The sequence below is a fragment of the Acomys minous genome (assembly GCF_964271855.1).
Source record: "Acomys minous genome assembly, chromosome: 6".
NCBI lineage: Eukaryota > Metazoa > Chordata > Mammalia > Rodentia > Muridae > Acomys > Acomys minous.
Window position 1 is genome coordinate 71969475 of NC_140487.1, and position 21932 is coordinate 71991406.

Genomic DNA, 21932 nt, shown 5'->3' on the forward strand with positions numbered 1-21932 from the left:
AGGAACCAGCAGCAGAGAGCTGCAAAACATAGCATCTCCGTTCCAACCCAGTCTCCTTGAGCACACGTAACCCCCCAATAGACTTCCAGCTGCAAGATAGAAGCCAGTTGAAAGCTGCCGTTGGATCACCTGTTCAGACTCAGTACAGATTTCATCAGAAGAAAGGATCATGGGAAACTCTGGAGCCGAAGTGGTCCTCTCCAGCTCAAGCAAGCAGTGAGGCTCTCAGCAACTGGGCGTGTCCAAGCCTTACTCTGGCCCTCAGAGGACGATGACACACTTAAGGGCCATGAGAAACATGGCAAAGTGACCTCTTCTCCCATCCGTCTTCTTATGCCTTGGCCTCCTGACATTTGCAGAAGGTTCTCCAAGCCTCGAGCAGCAAGGCATGGGAATGCCAGCAACCTGGGAGGTGGTGGCAACCAGATCAGGAATTTAAGGCCAACTTTAGCTACATGGTGATTTTGAGGCCACACTAGACCAAGCAAGTCTAAGAAGACTGTGCCGAGGCCAAAGTCGATGTGCAAAGGAGAGAGGAAAGGCCAACTAGTGATAAAGAGAAGTGTGCGGTGGGGAGGGAGGGATCTGTGTCCATCTTCTCCTCATGAAAGCTACGTTCATCTGTAACTCAAGGGCTATCTGGCTTCATTTTCTGGGTAGCAAACCTTTAAGCAAGTGCTCTACCACTGAGAAACATCCCCATCCCAAGCTTGATTCTAACCCTTCTCCCCACTGGGAGTGACATTCCACATAAAAATTACCATCTTGGGGTTAGAGCGATGGCTTAGCAGTGAAGAGCACTTGCTGCTCTTGCAAAGGACTTGGGTTCAATTCTTAATGCCCACATGATGGCTTACAGCTGCCTAGAACTCTAAAGGATCTGACACCCTCTTCTGGCCTCTCTCGGTACTGCATGCACATTGTATACACACACACACACACACACACACACACACACACTCGCACGCATACATGCAAATGTATACACTCAAATGCATTAAAAAAATAAACACATTAAATAAATACCCGAACATTTTTTAAAACAAAATAATAACTGTCTGGTGTTGACTTAAATGCAAAGTGGAATGTTACTAGAGTTCAAGTGAAAAACAAGTAATATTATCCATATTAGTAACATCAATAGTCCTCAAAATCATATGCCAGAAGCAGTAGAACATGCCTATTATTCTAGCACGTGGGAGGGGGAAGGAAGGGGAGGGAGACGCCCAAGGTCATCCTCCTCAGCTACAGAGTAAGTTTGAAGCTAATAGGCGTTGTCTCCAAAAGGAAGATGGGGGGGGGGAAGCACAAAAGATTTGTTTTTATGTGTGTATGTGAGTGTCTACATGTATGTATATAGACCATATGCATGTCTGTTGCCCACTGGGGCCAGAAGAGGGCATCAGAGCTCCTGAAACTGGAGTCAGTGATGCCTATGAGCCACATGACAGGCATGCGGGGAACTGAACCCAGGTCCGCTGGAAAAGCAGTGAGCGCTCTTAACCTGTAAGCCATCTCTCCAGCCTTAATAACACTCCATCCCTAAGGAAGGCCAGAGGAGTGCTCCAAGTGTCCTGTGTCTATTTGTTGCTTTGCCCTTCACCACCCTGTGGCGGAGGATATATATATATAAAACTTTGCAGAAGAAGCTGAAGCTCTCAGAAGCAGGCTTAGTTAAACTCAACACCTATCCACTGGACCACTGTGCGCCCTGCCTCTCTGGCTTCATGTGCTGGACAGCTTAAGCTGCCTGTGGGATTCATTGATTTTTTTTTTTTTCTCCTTTGGCAGGAAAAGCCAGGAGTCCTGAGCCCCAGCTCCAAGAACCAGGAGCTGAGCAGGAAGAAGTACAGATCCCACCATGACCAAATGATCTGCAAGTGCCTTTCTCTGAGCATATCGTATGCTGCCACCATTGGTGGCCTGACCACCATCATCGGCACCTCCACCAGCCTCATTTTCTTAGAGCATTTCAACAAGTAAGTAATCCACTCCATCAGCAAGCACTAAGTAAGCACCCTCTATTGGTGGCTAGGCCAGACCGGGAGTGGGTGCTAGGGACATAGCAGGAGCCAGAGCAAAATGGCCGCTGTGTCAATTGGGAAAGGCAAGACGTGGCCAGGGTTCGGCTCAGAGAGCTCCCTCATCTTAAGGGAGGAAGTTCGTCCCCCAAAGAGGAAATGGTAACTGGGCCATCTGGATGGCGAAGCAAAGTCAACTTGACGGACGTAAGCTTTCCTAAGAATTTGCTGTCGTGAAAGGGGTGTGAGGCAAGAGAATAGCGAATTTAAAAGAAATGACAGGGCAAAGGGGACCAGAGAGGGAGAGGGACAGGGACAGGGACAGATGACAACGGGCTGGAAAAACCCACAGAGAGCTTAGACGACACCTGAAAGAAAGGCCATGAGACGCCTTCAAGGAATCTGAAGGAGTGAGGAGGTCAGAGCTATGGTTTTGAAAATCATTCTGGATGGAAACTGGAGGGCAGCACGGGATGGGAAGAGTAGCGGGAGGAGGGTTAGAGAGAGAGCTCCTTGTGGCGCAGGGAGGGGGTGTCAGTGAGGAAGAGGAAGAGCAGAGTTGAGTCTGCGCGGTTCTAAATAATGTAGTTTCCTCCGCCCTTGGCCCTGGCGCTTGTCTTCTGAAGACACTCTTGCTATCACCACCAAATGTCACGGGGAGAAATGCCACGCGTTCCTTGTCTCTGACCTGGTTGGTCTTCACCCTCCAGCCAGTATCCGGCGGCGGAAGTGGTGAACTTCGGAACTTGGTTCCTCTTCAGCTTTCCCATTTCCCTCATCATGCTGGTGGTCAGCTGGTTCTGGATGCACTGGCTCTTCCTGGGCTGCAAGTGAGTGCCGTGCCGGGGCGCTGCTGGCAAAGCACCGAGGGTTCAAGTGGGAATGCTCGGCTCATTGTGGGCGTGCCCAGAACCGGAAGGCTCTGCTCACTGTGGGCAGGCCCAGAGCCAGCAGTCTCTGCTGGGGGTCGGGGGTGCAGGGGACATAGCCGGAAGCTGGCTATACATCCTCTCTTCTGGAGACTCGAAGATTCATGAACTCTGCACTTCTCTCTCAGTGTACAATGAGGTGGTCTTAGTTCTAACCACTTGGCCGGCAGACCTGCCTGATTTATACTAAGCCTGGAAAGTGTCTGCTGTAGTTTCATTGCCCTCAAATCATACAGAGTAGCCCCCAACTGCTCTTAGAAACGTGATTCTAAGTAAAGCTGCCCTAGGTTTGATTCTTTAGACAGAGGTCCTACGTAATGTGCTCATATCTCTCAAAGATATGACCCTTGTGATGCTATTTCTAATAACTGCTTAGTATGCCATTTTAAAATAACCATCAGTCTATCCTAAATTTGATCAACCTCAAATACAAAAGGGGAAATACATATGATGTTTTGCTGGTAAGCTGTTCATGGAACCCACAACTCCCTTGGCCAAGGAATGTTTTCTTTTTACTCAACTCGTCAAACCAATGATGGCTGTACACAACTGGCCAATATTCTAATATAGAGCTAGCACCTACTTTTATCTGAGGCAAACCTTGTCTCTAGGCAAATAAGTGTGTGCACATGTGCATATACACACATGCACATGCGCACAACCTCAACACTCTGGCTCTACTCATATACAAGACAGTTGTGTGGCCGGGCATGGTGGCGCATGCCTTTAATCCCAGCACTCGGGAGGCAGAGGCGGGCGGATCGCTGTGAGTTCGAGGCCAGCCTGGTCTACAAAGTGAGCCCAGGACAGCCAAGGCTAACACAGAGAGACCCTGTCTCGAAAAACCATAAAAAAAAAAAAAGACAGTTGTGTGGAAACAACAAGACATAAATACACAGTCATGCATCACTGATACACCCAAGCCACGTCCACGTGGATACACGCATCATTGATATACCCAAGCCACGTCCACGTGGATACACGCATCCCTGATACACCCAAGCCACGTCCACATGGATACATGCATCCCTGATACACCCAAGCCACGTCCACGTGGATACACGCATCCCTGATACACCCAAGCCACATCCACATGGATGCACGCATCCCTGATATACCCAAGCCACGTCCACGTGGATACACGCATCACTGATACACCCAAGCACATCCACGTGGATACACGCATCACTGATACACCCAAGCCACATCCATGTGGATACACGCATCACTGATACACCCAAGCCACATCCACATGGATACACGCATCACTGATACACCCAAGCCACGTCCATGTGGATACACGCATCACTGATACACCCAAGCCACGTCCACATGGATACACACATCACTGATACACCCAAGCCACGTCCATGTGGATACACGCATCACTGATACACCCAAGCCACGTCCACGTGGATACACGCATCACTGATACACCCAAGCCACGTCCACGTGGATACACGCATCACTGATACACCCAAGCCACGTCCACGTGGATACACGCATCACTGATACACCCAAGCCACGTCCACATGGATACACACATCACTGATACACCCAAGCCACGTCCACGTGGATACACGCATCACTGATACACCCAAGCCACGTCCACGTGGATACACGCATCACTGATACACCCAAGCCACGTCCACGTGGATACATACATCACTGATACACCCAAGCCACGTCCACATGGATACACGCATCACTGATACACCCAAGCCACGTCCACGTGGATACACACATCACTGATACACCCAAGCCACGTCCACATGGAAACATGCATCACTGATACACCCAAGCCACATCCACGTGGATACACACATCACTAATACACCTAAGCCACATCCACGTGGATACACACATCACTGATACACGCAAGCCATGTCTATGTGAATACACACATCACTGATACACCCAAGCCACGTCCACATGGATATGGCCACAGGCCAGGGGAAGGTCTGAGAGAGGCTGGGTGACTAGGCAGACAGAAGCTGTGCAAGCAGGAGGGAGGGAGGAGCAGTGTGCACGTGAAGAGGTTAGAGCAGGAGAGGGCTCTGACCTCAGGAGCATATATTTCACTTCTGTGCTCACTCCCCTTCTCAGCTTTAAAGAGACCTGTTCTCTGAGCAAGAAGAAGAAGACCAAAAGGGAAGAGCTGTCCGAGAAGAGGATCCGGGAGGAATATGAAAAGCTCGGAGACATTAGGTAAGAACTACACTGCTCCCTTTCCCGTGTCCCAGTGCGACAGCAAAGGGACCCAGCAGCCATGATCCTGATGCTCCCCACGTTGGCAGAAGTGTCCAGAGCCTAAGCATTCATAAGGTGCTATGTATTTAATGTCAGAGACGTGCTGGCCCAGACCCAGTGGCCACCCCCTTCTACCTTCAGAGTCCAAGATACAGGTGGAGTGTCTGGTGGGGGAGAAAAATCAACAGAAAGAAAGCATGGCCACTCATGGAACATGCTAGATTCCTTGCAAAGCCAGGGCTCCTGTACTTCTTAAGTGAGCCACAGTGGTGAACAGGTGTCACTCGCAGGGAGCTGGGGGCCTCAGTGCTACATTTAGAGTATAAGGCGCCACCAGTACAGACTGAAGACAGGAGGACCGAGCCATCACTAACAACCTCGGTGCCCCAGTACAGCCTCCTCTCTAACACTGTATCTCCTTCTTGGAGTGCTCCCTATTCCAAACTTTGAGTAAAGAAATTCACATAGAAATTACAATTCTTCACACTTCAGTTTGTAAGTAATAAATGATCATGGTACGGCATTTATAAAAATATAGGAGAGTATAAGAAAAAAGTAAAATGGACTTGAATCTTAGTGTTGTTACATAATCTACTCCTTCCTATTTGTATGGGTGTGTGAATATGTGTGTGCGTGCGTGCGTGCATGTGTGTGTGTGTGTGTGTGTGTGTGTGTGTGTGTGTGTCTGTGTCTGTGTGTGTGTCTGTGTCTGTGTGTGTATAATTATGTGATTAAGCTAGGCTTATAATCCAAATTAACTCCAAAGGCTGAAGCAGGAAAATAAGCTCTAGACCAGACTGGGCAACGTAGATTATTTCAATCAAGTCAAAGGGTCCTTGGATGTTAACTCAATGGTAGAGCCCTTGCAGAACATGCACGGAGCCCTGGGTTCAAGCCTCAGTACCATAGGACATGCATATTATAAATATATGTATATATTACATGTAATGCATATATTTTTTAAACTTCATACTGAACGTAGTTGTACACCCTGTCTATTTTCACTTAACTTTCTGCTCTGTTTATGTCCCCATGTCATTTATACTGCTGTGGCAACAGGACTATTTCTGGTTGGATCTCATTTTAACTGTTATACCAAAATATATTCATTGTCACGGAATCTCACTGGATAAACAACATGGTTATTTCCATTTAAAAATAGATATTAATTCACTGTACATTGCCAGTTATTGTCTCAGATGAAGGGAATAACCAAAACTAAATTATCCTAAAGTAATAAATGTAAGTAATTTTAGTTGGTTTAGTTGGTAGCAGTTCGTTCTCCCACCAGCAAATTCTGAAGGTGCTCACTGTGTGGCAGTCTCCAGACAGGCTAAGATTAAGGTGTTTTACCCATAACACTGCTGTGTTTTTTCCACCCCACCTATGTTTCTCCAGGAACCTTGGGTTCTGTTGCCTCTAACACCCCTGTCAGTTCTTCTCCTAATTCACTGACAGCCATTCTACTGCTTAAGTAGCGACTGTGTTTTATGTCATCAATGTTGGTGATCTAAATAGGAGCTTCCAGAAGCCGGGTGAAAAGCCTGTGAGCTCCCAGTTCCTGAAGTGGGTCTTTCTGCTACCTTTGACAGCTACCCTGAAATGGTGACTGCATTCTTCTTCGTCCTGATGACAGTGCTGTGGTTTACCCGGGAGCCTGGCTTCGTCCCTGGCTGGGACTCTTTCTTTGAAAAGTAAGTGATACTGGGGATGGAGAGATGGCTCGGTGGTTAAGAGTGCCTCCTGCTCTTCCAAAGGTCCTGAGTTCAATTCCCAGCAACCACATGGTGCTTCACAACCATCTGAAATGTGATCTGATGCCTTTCTCTGGTCTACAGATGTATACATACACACTGTATACATAATAATAAATAAATAAATCTTTAAAAAAGAAAAGGAAAAGGAAATGATACTGCTTCCTCTTGAACCTCACCCTCCCTCAACTCATTCCTCAAGCTGTAACCGTGGGTTATATAATCCCAGAGAGCATTTTGTCCCTGAAAAATCCATTCTTTCTAGGGAAGAGGCAGGAAGAAAGCACAGTGTTGGGGCTCCCTGGCTGGGGTTGGAACAGGGGCTGCCTGCTCTGTGACCTTAGTCATCTTACACAAGCTTTGGAGCCTCGCCTGTCTCCTAGGATGCTAACAGCATTAAAGGGTACCATCTGTAAGAACTCGCTATAATGAGACTGTGGCCCCCAAGCCTGAGTCCTGTGAGGAAGAAGCCACCAGGCAAGGTACACCCAGGTTCCCAGGCTACCACTGCGGATTCATATGCACCAGCGTTGAGGTGTGGTCCTTACAGGAGAAAAACCCATGTTCCGCTCTTGTCTGAACAGCTGTGATCCCAACCAGAACTCAAGGACTACCTGACTGTCACTTCCCTTAGGGAGGCTGTCTCCAGACACTAATCCTGCCCACGAGTCCACCATAGCATAGTCCAACAACAGGCAAAGGTCAGGTTCCTGCCGCTGCCAGACGATGTCCTGTGAAGAGGTGCTAGGTTCCCACAATGTGGCCTGAGGCTTGTGTTGCTCTCGGGGACTCCTAGGTCACCTCTTGCCGCCATGTGTGTCTCTTCGCTAGGAAAGGCTACCGCACCGACGCCACGGTCTCTGTATTCCTTGGCTTCCTGCTCTTCCTCATCCCAGCCAAGAAGCCCTGCTTTGGGAAAAACAGTGATGGTGAGAGAAGATTCAAGGGACCAAGCTGGGGGGTTGGGTGGTAGTGGCTTTAGTCAAAGAACGCTATGTCAGAATTTTCAGAAGAGCCTTTCCAAGGCCCTTCTGACTCTGCCCAAATAGTAGAGCTGGTTCCCAAACCCTGCAATGTACCAATAGCTGGACCCGTCCCCACAAATCATGCCTCTAGGGCAGCATTCATCAACCTGTGGGTCTCGAACCCTTTGGGGTTACCCAACCCTTTCACAGTGTTGTCAAGGCCATCTGCTTACGAGATATTTACATTACGACTCGTAACCATAGCAAAATTACAGTTATGAAGTAGCCATGAACATAGCTTTATGGTTGGGGTCACCACATCATAAGGAACTGTATCAAGGGGTCGCAGCAGTAGGCAGGCTGTGAACCATTGCTTATCTGACTCCATTTCTTTCTCTCTGTGATACAGGGGCAAGCCAGGGACGGAGCCAGGGCATAGAGCCCATCATCACGTGGAAGGACTTCCAGAAAACTATGCCCTGGGAGATTGTCATCCTGGTGGGAGGAGGCTACGCCCTGGCTTCTGGAAGCAAGGTAACAATTCGGTTTTCTTCTTGGTCAAATACTGGTCCAAATTCTTCCTGAAGGAGTCCATTACAACCCTGAAGGGAAGACCAGACATTACATAATGAGAGAGAACATTATGGTCGTCAAGTCACTAGTAGAGTCTGCAACACAGCGAACCAGATGCTCTGTTTCTTCCCTGGCCATCTCAGCTGGTGCGGCAGGTCACAGCGCACGGGCGTTCATACCTTCTTTGCAGGCCCCACACTGTCACAAGGAAAAGGCATTTTGGGTCTTATAGGCACCTCCTTTCTAGGATCTCTTAGCACTGACAGGGGGTAGGCTACGAGGCTCACAGACTCAGTAGGTTGTCCGTCTGTCCGTCTACCTGCCTACACTGAGCTTCTGAGAGATTCTTAGCTGAGGCTGGTAGAGGGCTGCTTGACTTCCTGGATGGGTATGTTTAGCGTGAGATCTTCTCAGTGAGGATGGCGGGACATACCTGGGGCTCCTCTGCCATCGGCCCTCTGTGAAGAAAAGAATCCTGTGAGTGAATCCGTTTGAGGTCCCGGCTCCTTCCCATTTCACTTTTTCTACATGCACTAACCTGCCCCCAAAACTTGGTATATTTAAATTTTTAAAACTTATCATATGTGTATGAGTGTTTTTCCTGCATGTTTATATGGGCACCGTATGAGTATCTGGCACCTGCAGAATCAGAAGGCAACAGATCCCCTGAAACTGGAGTTAGACATGGCTGTGAGCCACCATGTGTGTGCCGGGAACTGAACCCAGGGCCTCTGCACGAATGCATGCTCTTAACTGCTGAGCCATCTCCCCAGCCCCAGCCCGCTACACTTTTGACTCCTATGTGGGGAAGGAACGTCAGGGGACACTGAGGCCCAGCCCCTTCCCACGGGAGTATTCTCAGGACATTTACCCTGGCGCACCTCCTCTGCTGGGGTATTCCCTACGCAAAGAATACTCATCCATTTCCAGCCAAGTTGTTCTTCATCCTTTGTGTGTCATCACTGTGGGTTCTGGCTCTGCTTCCTGGAATTCTAGGTAATAATTATTAAAGTAATAAATAGGTCTATTGGATTTTTTCCCCCAGCTAGAACTCCTTAGCTTCTTTAACCGTTCTCACAGACTACACGTCCTGGTCTCACTCAGGGCTCACTGCAGTTTTCTTCCGCTGTATTTAAATGGTCCAGGGGTGGTCTGCCCACTGGGACACATTGTATTTGTTAGCCCTCCTCTGTCTCTGATGGTGGCATCAGCCTGCACTTGCACAGGGGCTTCCATGATGTTTCCTTGGCATGCACGTCAACACTTACCTTGAAGCCGCAGTCACTGTGAGTGTAATTTTCCACATTGGTGGCCACTGCTAAACCCCAGTCCATTCAGCACGCCCTGTATCTGTTCTGTCAACATTTTTAACTCTTTGTTCAGAGTTTTATATTGATTTCTATTGAATTTCAGTTATTAGTTTGGCCCGGGCCTACCCTGGCAAGGCCTATTTTTTTTTTCAATCAAAAGTGTGTATGAATTACAGACAGACAGTTGTGTCTCTGTGAAACATTTTAATACTAGAGCAATTCAGGTGAATCTGTGTCATTTCTACTGAGTCTGAAACTATTTCAGAGGGTTTTTGTTTGTTTGTTTGTGTGTGTGTGTGTGTGTTTGTTTTTTGACACAAGTAAGAAAATCCAATTGCGTCAAGACTTTCAAAAAGTAAAGTAAGCCTTCCTTTATTACGCTTTTTCTAACTTGGCACCATAACTTATCAATTTATTTCAAATTTTAGTGTAAAATATTCCTGTTGGAAAAGTAAGTATCATCAAATTAATTTACTTTAATGGTGAGTACTATTTGGATAACAACATAGGTAAAACCATTGTTTCCAACAATGCACTGTTCCTACCTCATCTGATGGCTCCTCCTGCCCTGCCTTTGTGCCACTCTCATGGTCCAATAATGAGTTACAAGAAGGAACAGGGACAGCTGCTGGAGGCTGCGAGGAGGAGCTATATCAATTATTAACCACCCCCGTCTCCGTGTGCTGTGTGTGCTGCTCTCAAAGTCCTCCACGTGACTCAGGCACAGCAGAGAGAACCCTGAAGGCCTCTGGTCACGATGTGGTGAGAGGCCCTGGAGACCCGTGAGCTCTTGATCACTTTAGCAAAGAGGAGCAAAGGGAGCTTGGCGCCCAAGCGTGTGGTGAAGGTGGTCTTTGAGTTTGGCGGATTGTGAGACACCCCCACCTTGCTTTCTGCACACTCTCTGTTTCTTTATTGCTTTTGCAGTCTCTCGGACACTCTAGGAAGAGTCTGAGCACGTCGGCCACAGAAAAGAGAAAGAGGAAAAAGCACATATGCGACCTGCGATGGTTTAGTGCAGAAACTCAACGCTGTCAGCAGGTTTTAGGAGAGGAGGGAAAACCCTCACCATTGGGAGGGGCTGCAGAGAATGAGGTTGTCAGACTGGGAAAAGAATGAGCAACATCGGGGTGCAAAGTTGGGGGTACCGACCACCAATGCTGCCAGGACAAGGCCCTAGGAAGGATCTTACGGCCAAAGGTAGGGGGCTGTAATGCCCCATGACCAGGAAACCCAAAGAGAAAATGTTGTACAATCGTGAGGCATTTCTGCACTACAAGACTGATGTATTCATAAATGCAACAAGGGCTTTGGCCAGGCCAGATAGACGGGACGAGGCCTGGTGGCCCTGCAGCCAGCATCCCCGACCCCTCAGCCCGGAGCACCCTCTGACATGCCTTACACTTTTCCTCACTGTACCACATCCTCCCACAGAGCTCTGGCCTCTCCACGTGGATTGGGCAGCAGATGCTGTCCCTGAGCAGCCTCCCGCCGTGGGCCATCACTCTGCTGGCGTGTGTCCTGGTGTCCATTGTCACAGAGTTTGTCAGCAATCCAGCCACCATCACCATCTTCCTGCCCATCCTATGTACCCTGGTGAGTAGACAGGGTTTCCCAGAGGGCCGGGCAGGTGCCCCAGGAGCTGCAGTGCCACGCGTGGCCCAGGAAACTGTTCCCATAGCTAGTCCTCTCCTGCTGTGCACCACTTTCTGTAGTTGGTGTTCAAGCCATAGTTTAAATAGGAGTTTTTAAATTAACAACTAGTGAAATAAAATTATGCATTAATTTTTTTCTCCTTTATTAATTTATTCTTGTTACATCTCAATGGTTATCCCATCCCTTGTATCCTCCCATTCTTCCCTCCCTCCCATTTTCCCCTTATTCCCCTCCCCTATGACTGTTCCTGAGGGGGATTACCTCCCCCTGTATATGTTCATAGGGTATCAAGTCTCTTCTTGGTAACCTGCTGTCCTTCCTCTGAGTGCCACCAGGTGCTGGGCAGTGGTGGCACATGCCATTAATCCCAACACTTGGGGAGGCAGAGGCAGGTGGATCTCCATGAGTTCGAGGCCAGTCTGGACTACAGAGCAAGTTCCAGGACACCCAGAGCTGTTACACAGAGAAACCCTGTCTTGAAAAACGAAAAAAAAAAAAAAAGGATCTAATTTTATGTTTTGTTTTAAATAAATGTAAAGTATATATTTATTTAATATATAAAATACTATGTTTAGAAACACTTTTCAAAAAAGGAATTAATTCATTTGAGCGTAGCCTGGGCTATATAATGAAGCCATCTGAGGAAAACAAATATACAAGGCCACAGCTTAAAGTGTCATCGCATTCATTATCAGCCTGACTCCATGGCCTCAGGCTAGTTTGTAATGAGTGAAATAAGTGAAGACTGTTGAGCCAGCTCTCAGCCTGTTGACAAAGCCCCCAAAGTAATACACCTGCTCAAAGGATGCCTCTGGGAACATAGGACATGAAGACCCTTACCAAACTTCTACAAAATAATCCTTCCTGCTCCATGGGATGCCAGCTCTCATGGCCACTCTCAGCTCAGATGTCTCCACCTGCCTCTGACACCTTGCATGTGAGCATGGGAGACTTTGTTTTGGTTTGTTTTCAAGACAGAGTTTCTCCATGCAGCCCTGGCTATCCTAGAAATCTCTAGGTAGACCAGGCTGGCCTTGAACTCAGAGACCCACCTGCTTCTGGCTCCCAGTACTGAATGGAGTAGTGGAGTTTAAAGACATGCACCACCATGCTCTTCAAGACCATTTTCTTAAAATATGGCAATGTTGAAAGCTATGGGTTCAAATCCTAAGGAGAGCAATTAAACCATCTTCCAGGGTAAGGGGAGTCCCTCAGATATATACTCCAAGATTGAGGGAGTCTTGTTTCAATTAAAGCTGTTTGTTTGTTTGTTTGTTTGTTTAAAGAATGGACTTTTCAGAACCACTTCACTAAGATGCCCCTTCCTCTCAAAGCTCAACCATCCATCCCTGGAATTGCCTCAGGGTTTCAGCCCTCATGAGCTACCAAAAGCACTTGCGTGCCCCAGAGGGCAGGGAACTAACTAGCCCCAGAACTGGTGCTCAACACCCAGCCATCGTCAGAGCACATTCATGCACAGGAATTGTCAACCCATTCTCCAGGCTAACGTCACTGTGAATTCTCTCTTCCAGTCTGAAACCTTGCACATCAACCCACTCTACACCCTGGTCCCGGTCACCATGTCTATCTCCTTTGCTGTGATGCTGCCTGTGGGCAACCCCCCCAACGCCATCGTCTTCAGCTATGGGCACTGCCAGATCAAAGACATGGTGAGCTGTGGGTACCCTCTGCCCAGGCCCCATGCCATGAGGGTGGGGATGGTTGGCCGGCTGGGCAGCAGGCTCCCAGCACTCTCTCTGGTCTGTGGCAAGAGTGACTCTGGTAAAAAGATTCTTGGTTGTCCTGTAAGCTCCAGGAAAAGCAATAGCCTCTCATCTGGAAGCAAGCAGGCACAGGGTTAGAGAAAGCCACCCAGGGCACAGGTTGTGGCCTGGTTCTAGAAGGTGTGAACTTGCACAAACCTTCCCCGGTCATAGACAAGGAAGTATGAGAAACTGTATGAATCCAGGGTGAAAGGTGTCTTGTAGGGACAGGATCCTTCCATACACTTCTCCCGTAAGCAAGGAAGCCCTGAAGCAATGGTACAAACCGAATGCCTGCGCCCCAGACTCTGGCTCCCAGCTGGCTCCCAGCAGAGTGGCTCTGCAGTGGCATTCTGTGGCAGCCGTTAGTGTTGGACATCCCACTTTCCACTGCTCAGCCTACAATCATGGCTCAAGCGAATCCTCAAAGCTGACCGCAGGTTGAGGAGAAGTTAAACCAACTCATACAAACCACTGAGGCCCAGCAGTCTGAAGCAGGGTCTTATCAGCCTTGAGGAGACGAAACCATTTTCCTCAGCTGCCACACAAAACAGCAGATGGAGCAAAGGAAGGAAGTTTTGGGAGATCCTTTCTACCATTAAAACTGCTCGTCTTTGGGCCAGCTTCAAGGGTGGAGGCCGTGGCCGTTCCTTCCTTCTGTGTCCTCTGACTGCATAAGCCTTGGTCTGCTCACACTGAGCTCTGCTCAGCTCTCCTGCCTCCCACTTCCCCTTGTGGCTGACCCTCACTGCTAACCTTTATATTATCAGAGACACTTAACAAAGAGAGGGACTGGAAAACAAGAAGTGAACCAGTGTCAGGTTCTATTCCTAGCTTGATGCTAACTCAAAGCTCCAATTCCTAAATCTGTTCAACAAGATGGTTCCAACGGTGGTCCCTTTGAGCCTCAATGCTTTAGGCTCCATTCACCATCTGCTGGGAAACACAGGGCCCAGGACAACTGAGACGTCCAGGTCCTAGCCAGAAGGGAAGGCATGGGTTCTGAACAATTTTCCAGCATCTATTTCCCCCCTTTGAATATCCCCAGCTTACTACTAGGTAGAGGACCTGCTGGGGCTACAAGCTATGTGCTTGGTTACTCAATGGAAGGGTGCTAACTGTCCTGACACTGGGTCCCAGTTCAGCCAGCCCATCATCCCTCAACATCAGCAGCCTGCTGGTGTCCACGTCATGGCAGAAATGAAATGAGTCCGGTCAGAGGTACACTTTCCTCTGAAGAAGGAACAAAGGGCCCATGGGGCTAGCAGGCCTTTATTATACTCTCCTTTGTGTTAGGGGTGGGAGGCTCATCAACAGTGGCAGCTACTTCCGTAAGTAACCCAAGGGGTACTCTACATTCCGCAGTTGTTCCGTGGCGGGTGGGGGAGCTGGAAACGGTGGCAGCATAATACAGCCTCTCTGACATTCTTCATGTTCATGAGCACTTAGGAGGCTCTATGTTCCTGCCCAGGAGATGTGCTTATGTTCAATAAGCATTTTGGTACATGAATAACAGTATTCCTCAGAGTTGGTTGGAATTCCAGGTGGCTTCAGACCTCCTAGGCTTCTACGTTATGACGAAAGTGCTTCAGGCAAGAAGCAAAGGTGATTCTCATCGGTGTCTCCCATCCCCCCATTACCTCCCTGCCTTTCCAGCTCTGCCAAGGATGCGTGCAACTCAAGAAGGTAGAATAGAGTAGTCCAGGCAGCCCCTGGGAGAAATCAGGACTGCATGGGGACAAGGCTAAAGGCTAGCTCTGAAAGTGCTCCCTTGTGATAACATGGCCACTGTTGACTTTGAATGACCAGGGTTTTCTGGCTTGTGTCCTGTAGGTGAAAGCTGGCCTAGGAGTCAATGTCATTGGCCTGGTGATAGTGATGGTGGCCATCAATACTTGGGGAGTCAGCCTCTTCCAGTTGGACTCTTTCCCAGCTTGGGCTAAGGTCAGCAACATCACTGATCAGACCTAACACGGGTGGACCATTGACCGGCACAGCCAGAGTTGAGCCACAGGCAAAGAAAACCACCAGGAGCGCACACCCCAGACCCATACGGAGGAGATTCCCACCACCAGGTTCCTCCGCCTGCCACCAGGCATGTTGGCTGTGTCTCCTTCCGCCTGCCCAATTTCCTTACCACCAAAAGCCTACAGCTGCTCTTTCTTCCTGTGTCCAGCCCTAATTGCTTCCTGAAGACTGGAAACCTGGAAATGGGGCAAGCCTTCGTGCCCTGAGGGGAAGTCTCACAAACTGACTGGCCTCAGTGGGAGATACAGAGTTCTCTGCCTGTGCTGATCATGAGTACAGTGACCTCACTTCCAGGGGGTGGGGTGGGGTGGGGAGGAAGAGCCTTCCCTAGTGGCCTCAGGCATTTCTATCCTATCTCTAGAAAACAGCAACCTAAGTCCTAGGGCCCAGGGGGTTGTTCTTGTGGCAATCTACTTTCCATAAGTTTTATTTGACTTCAGTCTCTCCACAGTGGTTCCCCTTTACCTCAGCATCAATTTCCTGCAAAGAAACAATATTTCCCTTCAGAAAGAGGCTGGCCTTATTCCACCAAAGGAAAGAGGTCCAAACAAACAAAAACCATCCTGAGACCAGCATCTCTATGCACTGTCATTAACTGGAAATGCCACTGCCTTGTGAAAAGGTTCATACCTGTCTTGTTAGGGAGACCAAAACTCCAATTAAGACCACAATATTTTTTTTAAGACCACAGTATTAATGATTATTCTTCTCCTTTTAATACCTAGTTTGTTTCTGAGAACACCATGTTCTAAGTATACCCAAGGGGCCTACCAGTCCGTCCTTCCCATGCCTCCCTGAGCCCTTTGAGGGGAAGATGTATCTTGGGTTCTTTATAATGTATTAAACTCTGACTACTCAATAAATGTCTCTGATGAAAACAAATCACAACAAAGTGAGGTCTCCTCCTTCCTCTTGAGGACCACATCATTTTTCCCACCAAAAAAATAAATAAATAAATAAATAAATAAATAAAATATAAAAGGGCAGCTAGATGGAGATCTGGGCATCTCGATCCTCTGTGCCACCATTCCATCCTTCTCATTTCACTATCAGTTGCTCACTAAATGTATCTTAGAAAAGAGGACTCCCCCCCCAACCCCCCCCAGGCAGTTACTACACTCTTCTGTTTTCATTACTACTGTGTATATAGTTTTTATACTGGACAAATCTGCTAAATCACACCTTTAGTTCTGAGGAGTCTGCGCCATAAAGTCCTCTGTGTGCCAGTCAACACTTCGGTGCTCCGCAGAATGTGTGATCAAGCAGGTTTAACCAGGAAAACGGTGGCTTCTGCCTTACTGGGTAGCACAGCCAATACTTGGCCAAGCACAGCAGTGAAGACTCCACTAGCCCATACACAATGCCAAAAGAACGCCTGACTTGAAAGCAATGGCCTCCCTATGCAATTGTTTTGCGAATGTCTATCACATTTCTGAACCATAACAGAACTCTATGTCTCTGCATTAGATGAGGAGACAAGCATAGGTAACATGATTCAGGGAATATAGGAGGTTAAAAAAAAAAAAGACAAAAAACAGAAAGATTTGACTCAAGTAAGTATACTTGGGATTATTGGCCACCGTCGGCCTTGGGAGCCTTTCTCTGGGAAGCAATGGTGCACCCCACAGCATCTGCTGCCAGGGTCTTCATTAGCCAGTATCTTCAGCCATCACACTCTGTGGCTGTGCTCAAGATGAGCTCCTCCGTCCCTACCCCAGACTCGGCCACCCATGACTGCCAGCTTCAATGACAGAGCGGCAGATGTGGTTAGCCTCGGGCCACGCATGACCACCAGCCTCGATGGCAGAGCGGCAGATGTGGTTAGCCTCGAGCCACCTAGAAGCACTTCCCTTCCAGGCCTTCTCTTGGCAGGATTTGGTTTTTGTTTTCTAATTTCACACACGATTTGTGAGAGTGCAACCATCTTACACCAGCTCATCTCCCAGGTGATGAGACGGAGCTGAGGACATTAAGTATGGCTGTCTCTCAGTCTTTTTAAGTTGCATGTCAAATTTGCTCAAAAATGCCTTTGAAATCCCTTTTAAGTCACCCATAGCCTAATTACCATCGGTTGTCAACTCGATGCATCTGGAAAGAGGGCACCTCAATTAAAGAACTGGTCCCTTCAGACTGGCCCGTGGGCATGTCTATGGGTGTATTTTCTTAATCGCTAACTGATGTAATAGGGCCTAGCCTCTGCAGGCTGTGCTGACCTTGGGGAGGTGGACCTGGACCACATGAGGGAGCAGAGCAAGCTGGGGGAAGCAAACCAGTAAGCAGCCTTCTGCTTTGGTTTCTGCCTTGAGCTCCTGGCTTCTCTTGATGATGGACTGTAAAACTTGTAAACAAAATAAACTCTTTGCTCCTCGAGTTGCTTTTGGCTGATTGTTTCGTCACAGCAAGAGAGGAAACTGGAACACATCAACATGGGCATATGTATGATCACCCGCATTTGGCACTTACACATCATGGAGGCTTACACCCATCCTCTCAGTCTTCAGAAAATGCTACTTTTCCCTCCGTGAAGGACTTGTGTCAGCTATATGCAGATACACGCCACTGTGCTAAGGGAGTTGAGCACCTTGGCTCTTGCTACCTACAGGAGACATGGACCCAATCCTTGTAACAAAGAGGGCACAGACTCTGCTTGCAAAAGTACCTTGAGACATCACTCACCCTCACCCTGAACCACTCAGACATGACTCGCTAAGTCCTCGTGGGGCTGCCCACACCGGGTGACGGTGAGCATTCTGTTCCAGTCCTGTGCATTTGCACATGAGAGATGACACAACTCACCACGCCTATCTTACTGTCTGGCCACTGTGGCAGTGACCTAGGCAGTGCTCCGCCCTGAGCTCTTTTCATAAAATCCCCCTCAGTTCTTCTTGTCTCTGCCATGCCTTATAAACTACCATCCATGACACTCTCCTTATTTGGCCGAATCTGTTGCAAACAGACTTGGGAAAAATATATACTGGACCCCCGAAATTCTGAGCACCACAAACTCCTTATAAAGAACAAGCGAGGTCTTAAAATATTTTCCCTTCACTACCCTGTTCCTCTCCATAAGGCAAGGCCCTAAGACAAGAACTCATTCACAGGCATCAGGAGCACACCCAGGGCTGGAAGCTGAAGAAAGGCTTCCTTTGCTAGTGTACAGTAGAGAGTTCTTCCACAAGGAGACCTCAGCAGAAAAACAAACAGCATCGCAGTATCCAGGGCGTGAACTGCTCGGTGGAAATGAAAACATTACACATGTGCATGTGTGCACCATGAGCAGGGGGACAGACGAGGAAAACCATGCACCCACTTTTCTCTGCAGCTGTGGGAAAGAAAACTAAGTTAGAAAGAAAAAAAAAAAAACGAGGTTTCTCCTTTTCCCAGAAATAGATACCTGTTTAACTCCATAAAACACCAACTCAGAAGTCAAAAGACGCCAGAGTAATGACTCATGAAATATCACCCTTTGAGAGTATTAAATGTTAGGTCTTTTTTCTCTAGGTTTACAGTTTAAGGATATGTCTTACACTTCTTCACTGTAGTTATTAAATTTCCAAGAACCCTGCTAGGCACACCATTAATCCCAGAACTTGGGAGGCAGAGGCAGGCTAATCTCTTGAGTTTAAGGGCAGCCTGGTCCAGAACAGCCAGGACTACACAGAGAAACCCTGCCTAAAAACAACAACAAAACAACCAACAATCCTTAAGCTTTCTATTTCATGTAATGGGTGGAGGATGGATAGATAAAGGATGGATGATGGATGGATGATGGATGGAGGATGGATGGATGGATAAAGGATGGATGGTGGGTGGAAGATGGATGGATTGATGGATAGACAGATAAATCAGACTAGTAAAAGGGGAGGAAGAGGGGAAATCAGGGAGGGAAGAAAATGGAGACAGTAAGGGAGGAGAACAGGAAATAAGAGGATGAGGGGGAGGAAGGGCCACCCAAAGCAGTTTTCTTAAACTATATTGCCAGGATTTTCAAGTATTTTCTAATTGGCAAGGGGGTGTGTGAAGGGGGTAGTGATGGGTCTTCCCATGATCCCTACTGCAGTCCCACTCACATTACCAGTTTCCAACCTCTGTCCCCACAGCTTACAATAGTCCCTGACTCTCCTGACATGTATGTCAATGGCAAATGTCCTGCCCAAGAACTGAGCTCCCATTCACTGCTACAGAGCAGCCAGCCAGGGCTGGGGAGATGGCTCTCTGCAGGAGGGCGCTTGCCCAGTGTGTGTAAGGTCAGTCTGATCCCCAGGATCAGAAAACAAACAAAGCAAAAAACCCAGGAGACTCAACCTGTATAGCAAACTTTCAACTAGCCTGTTAACTGTGTGCCAATTTCTATGGTGGAACCGAAATTAAGAAGGCTTCCTTGACACAGGCAAGGGTCACTCCTGAGGGAAGCCTCAGTCCCCAAGAGTTTGGCTACAGAATATAATGTAAAAAGACCTTGGGACCGAAGAGATGGTTCAATGGTTAACAGTACTTGCTGCCCCTCTGGAGGACTGGAGTTCGGTCCCCAGTACCCCCACCAGGTAGGCGGCCATCAACCATCTGTAACTCCAGCTCTGTGGGCTCTGACCCTCCTGACTCCACAGGGTGCCTGCACTCACATGAACATGCGGGACACACACATAAAGATGGTATAAAGAAATCTTTATTTAGATAAAGACCTGACCTAACACCTCCAGCCCACCACTTTCCAAGGCAGCCACTCCTACTCCGGTGCTGTCACGATGTCTTTTTCAGAGACAGCTTGCTAAGTAAGCCTCTGTCCAGCATTCTGGGTACCCTCAAGCACGACACGCCTTTCTTCTTTGAGGCTGTCCCTCATAATCAAATCTTGTGAGCCGGGTATGAAGACAGTGGATAGCCAAGAGACTAGCCACAGACCACAGCCACAAACACCACGCTGCACATGGTTCATGAACTGGTTCCAAGTGACTGCAGAAATGTGAAAGTGGTGTGGCCCAGAGCAGCATGCTTCAACTAGTATGTGCTATTTCCTGGATAGTTGGCAAAGTACAGTGTAACCAAGTGGTCCCGCATCCCACTGTTTCCCATGAGACCCTGGTGGGGTAGGCGTCACAAAGAGTTTCAGAACACACCACTTGCCTGCTCCCCACCGCTAGGGAGAAGCCAAGGCATAACTTGCTCTTCCTCTGTCTAGCGGGATAACTTTTACAAGGATAAAGTGTATCTCAGCAGGAGCACCATGTTCTGACTCCCGTATGGGAACAGGTGTCTCTAAGCCATCCTTGTGAGTTGTTGTCTGCTATGGATCTTTACGAAGGTACTATCAGCGAAGCTGCCCCGCAAGCCCTCAGAAACAAGACGCTCCGTCTTACTGCCAACTACACTGTTAGGGGTGTGTCGTACAGCTATGCTCTGGGCAGATGTGGACAGCACACCTGCAAAAGAACACCGCCCATCAATAGCACGTTTGGCTATGAAATACCCATTCAGTGGAAGCTTACATATGAGCAAACAGGTAAGGCAAACATTAACACAGTGACATGGGAAGTTCTCCATTAACAATAAGAAAGCAAGCCAAGCAAGATGGAGTCACTGTCAACCCCAGCACTCAGGAGGCAGAGGCAGAGGCAGAGGCAGAGGCAGAGGCAGAGGCAGAGGCAGAGGCAGAGGCAGGTGGATCTCTGTGAGTTTGAGGCTAGCCTGGTCTACAAAGTTCCAGGACAGCCAAGGCTACATAGTGAGACCCTCTCTCAAAAATCAAGCTCAGTGAGGGAGGGAGGGAGGAAGGGAGGGAGAGAGAGAGAAGGGGGGGGGGAGAGAGGGAGGGAGGGAGGGAGGGCAACTGAGACAGAACTTTAAAAAGAGCAACTGGGCACAGTGGTGGACACCTATAAATCCTGCAGGTGGGAGGCAGAGGCAGGAGGAGCAGAAGTTCAAGGTCATCCTTGACTATAAACCATGGGCTTCATGACACTTGTGTCAAACAAACAAAAGTGAAAGGAAGAGACAAAAAGCATATATCCATCCATACATATATGCTTCTTCTCTCTGTGTGTATACATCTGTGTGTGTGCGCGCATGTGCACATATATATAGGTAGATAGATAGTCTGTTACCAGCTTTTGTTTTTAGACACTCTCTCCTAAAGGTACACAGGAAACGGACACTGGGATTGCCTGAAAAATGGTACCTGGGAACAAAACAGAGGTTAGAAAAGACCTTCACGCAAAATCACTTTCATATCATCTCCTGTGGGAACAGTTAGTTTTAAAATGCTTTTTAGTTTAAAAAAAAAACTATAGAGTAGGCTGGACACCATGGTACGCACCTGCAGTCCCAGCACCTGGAGGCTACGGCAGGAGGATTGCTTGAACCCAGGAGTCCAATATCACCCTGGGTAACACTGAGAGACTCTCTTTTTTTTAAAAAGAGATGATGATAATTGATGATCCATTCTGATGGGGAGGGGCTTCAGCTGTGGAAAGTAGCAGAAGCTCCCCCGAGAGACTCACTTTATCACACATTTGGACCACATTTCTGAGGGGAATCACTATAAAGTTATATAGTTAGTACATATTTTAATATAAAAAAAGTGACATTCTTTTATCAACAGCTTCTCACTTATTCACCTGTCATGTTAAGTGCAAGCATGAAAAATAGATTTTCTTTTTATGGCAGAGTCAGTTCAACTATATCAT

The 21932-nt window shown here is 48.0% G+C and overlaps 1 protein-coding gene and 1 long non-coding RNA gene across 2 annotated transcripts in view; both read left to right on the forward strand.

Annotated features, from left to right (window-relative positions):
• The window catches only part of SLC13A4 (solute carrier family 13 member 4), a 39630-nt gene extending 23467 nt beyond the window's left edge, over positions 1-16163 (forward strand). Inside the window, exons 8-16 of the mRNA XM_084788110.1 lie at positions 1792-1979; positions 2732-2851; positions 5057-5158; positions 6793-6894; positions 7786-7883; positions 8329-8453; positions 11237-11398; positions 12991-13128; positions 15055-16163. Coding sequence (XP_084644236.1) covers positions 1792-1979; positions 2732-2851; positions 5057-5158; positions 6793-6894; positions 7786-7883; positions 8329-8453; positions 11237-11398; positions 12991-13128; positions 15055-15192 — 1173 coding nt within the window. The 3' untranslated portion in view covers positions 15193-16163. The remainder of the gene's footprint in view (positions 1-1791; positions 1980-2731; positions 2852-5056; positions 5159-6792; positions 6895-7785; positions 7884-8328; positions 8454-11236; positions 11399-12990; positions 13129-15054) is intronic.
• Positions 16164-16343: 180 nt separating this feature from the next.
• LOC311600399 lies at positions 16344-21748 on the forward strand. Its single transcript, XR_014780233.1, has 2 exons — positions 16344-20849; positions 20880-21748. It is a non-coding gene; the product is annotated as an uncharacterized lncRNA (long non-coding RNA).
• Positions 21749-21932: the final 184 nt, after the last annotated feature.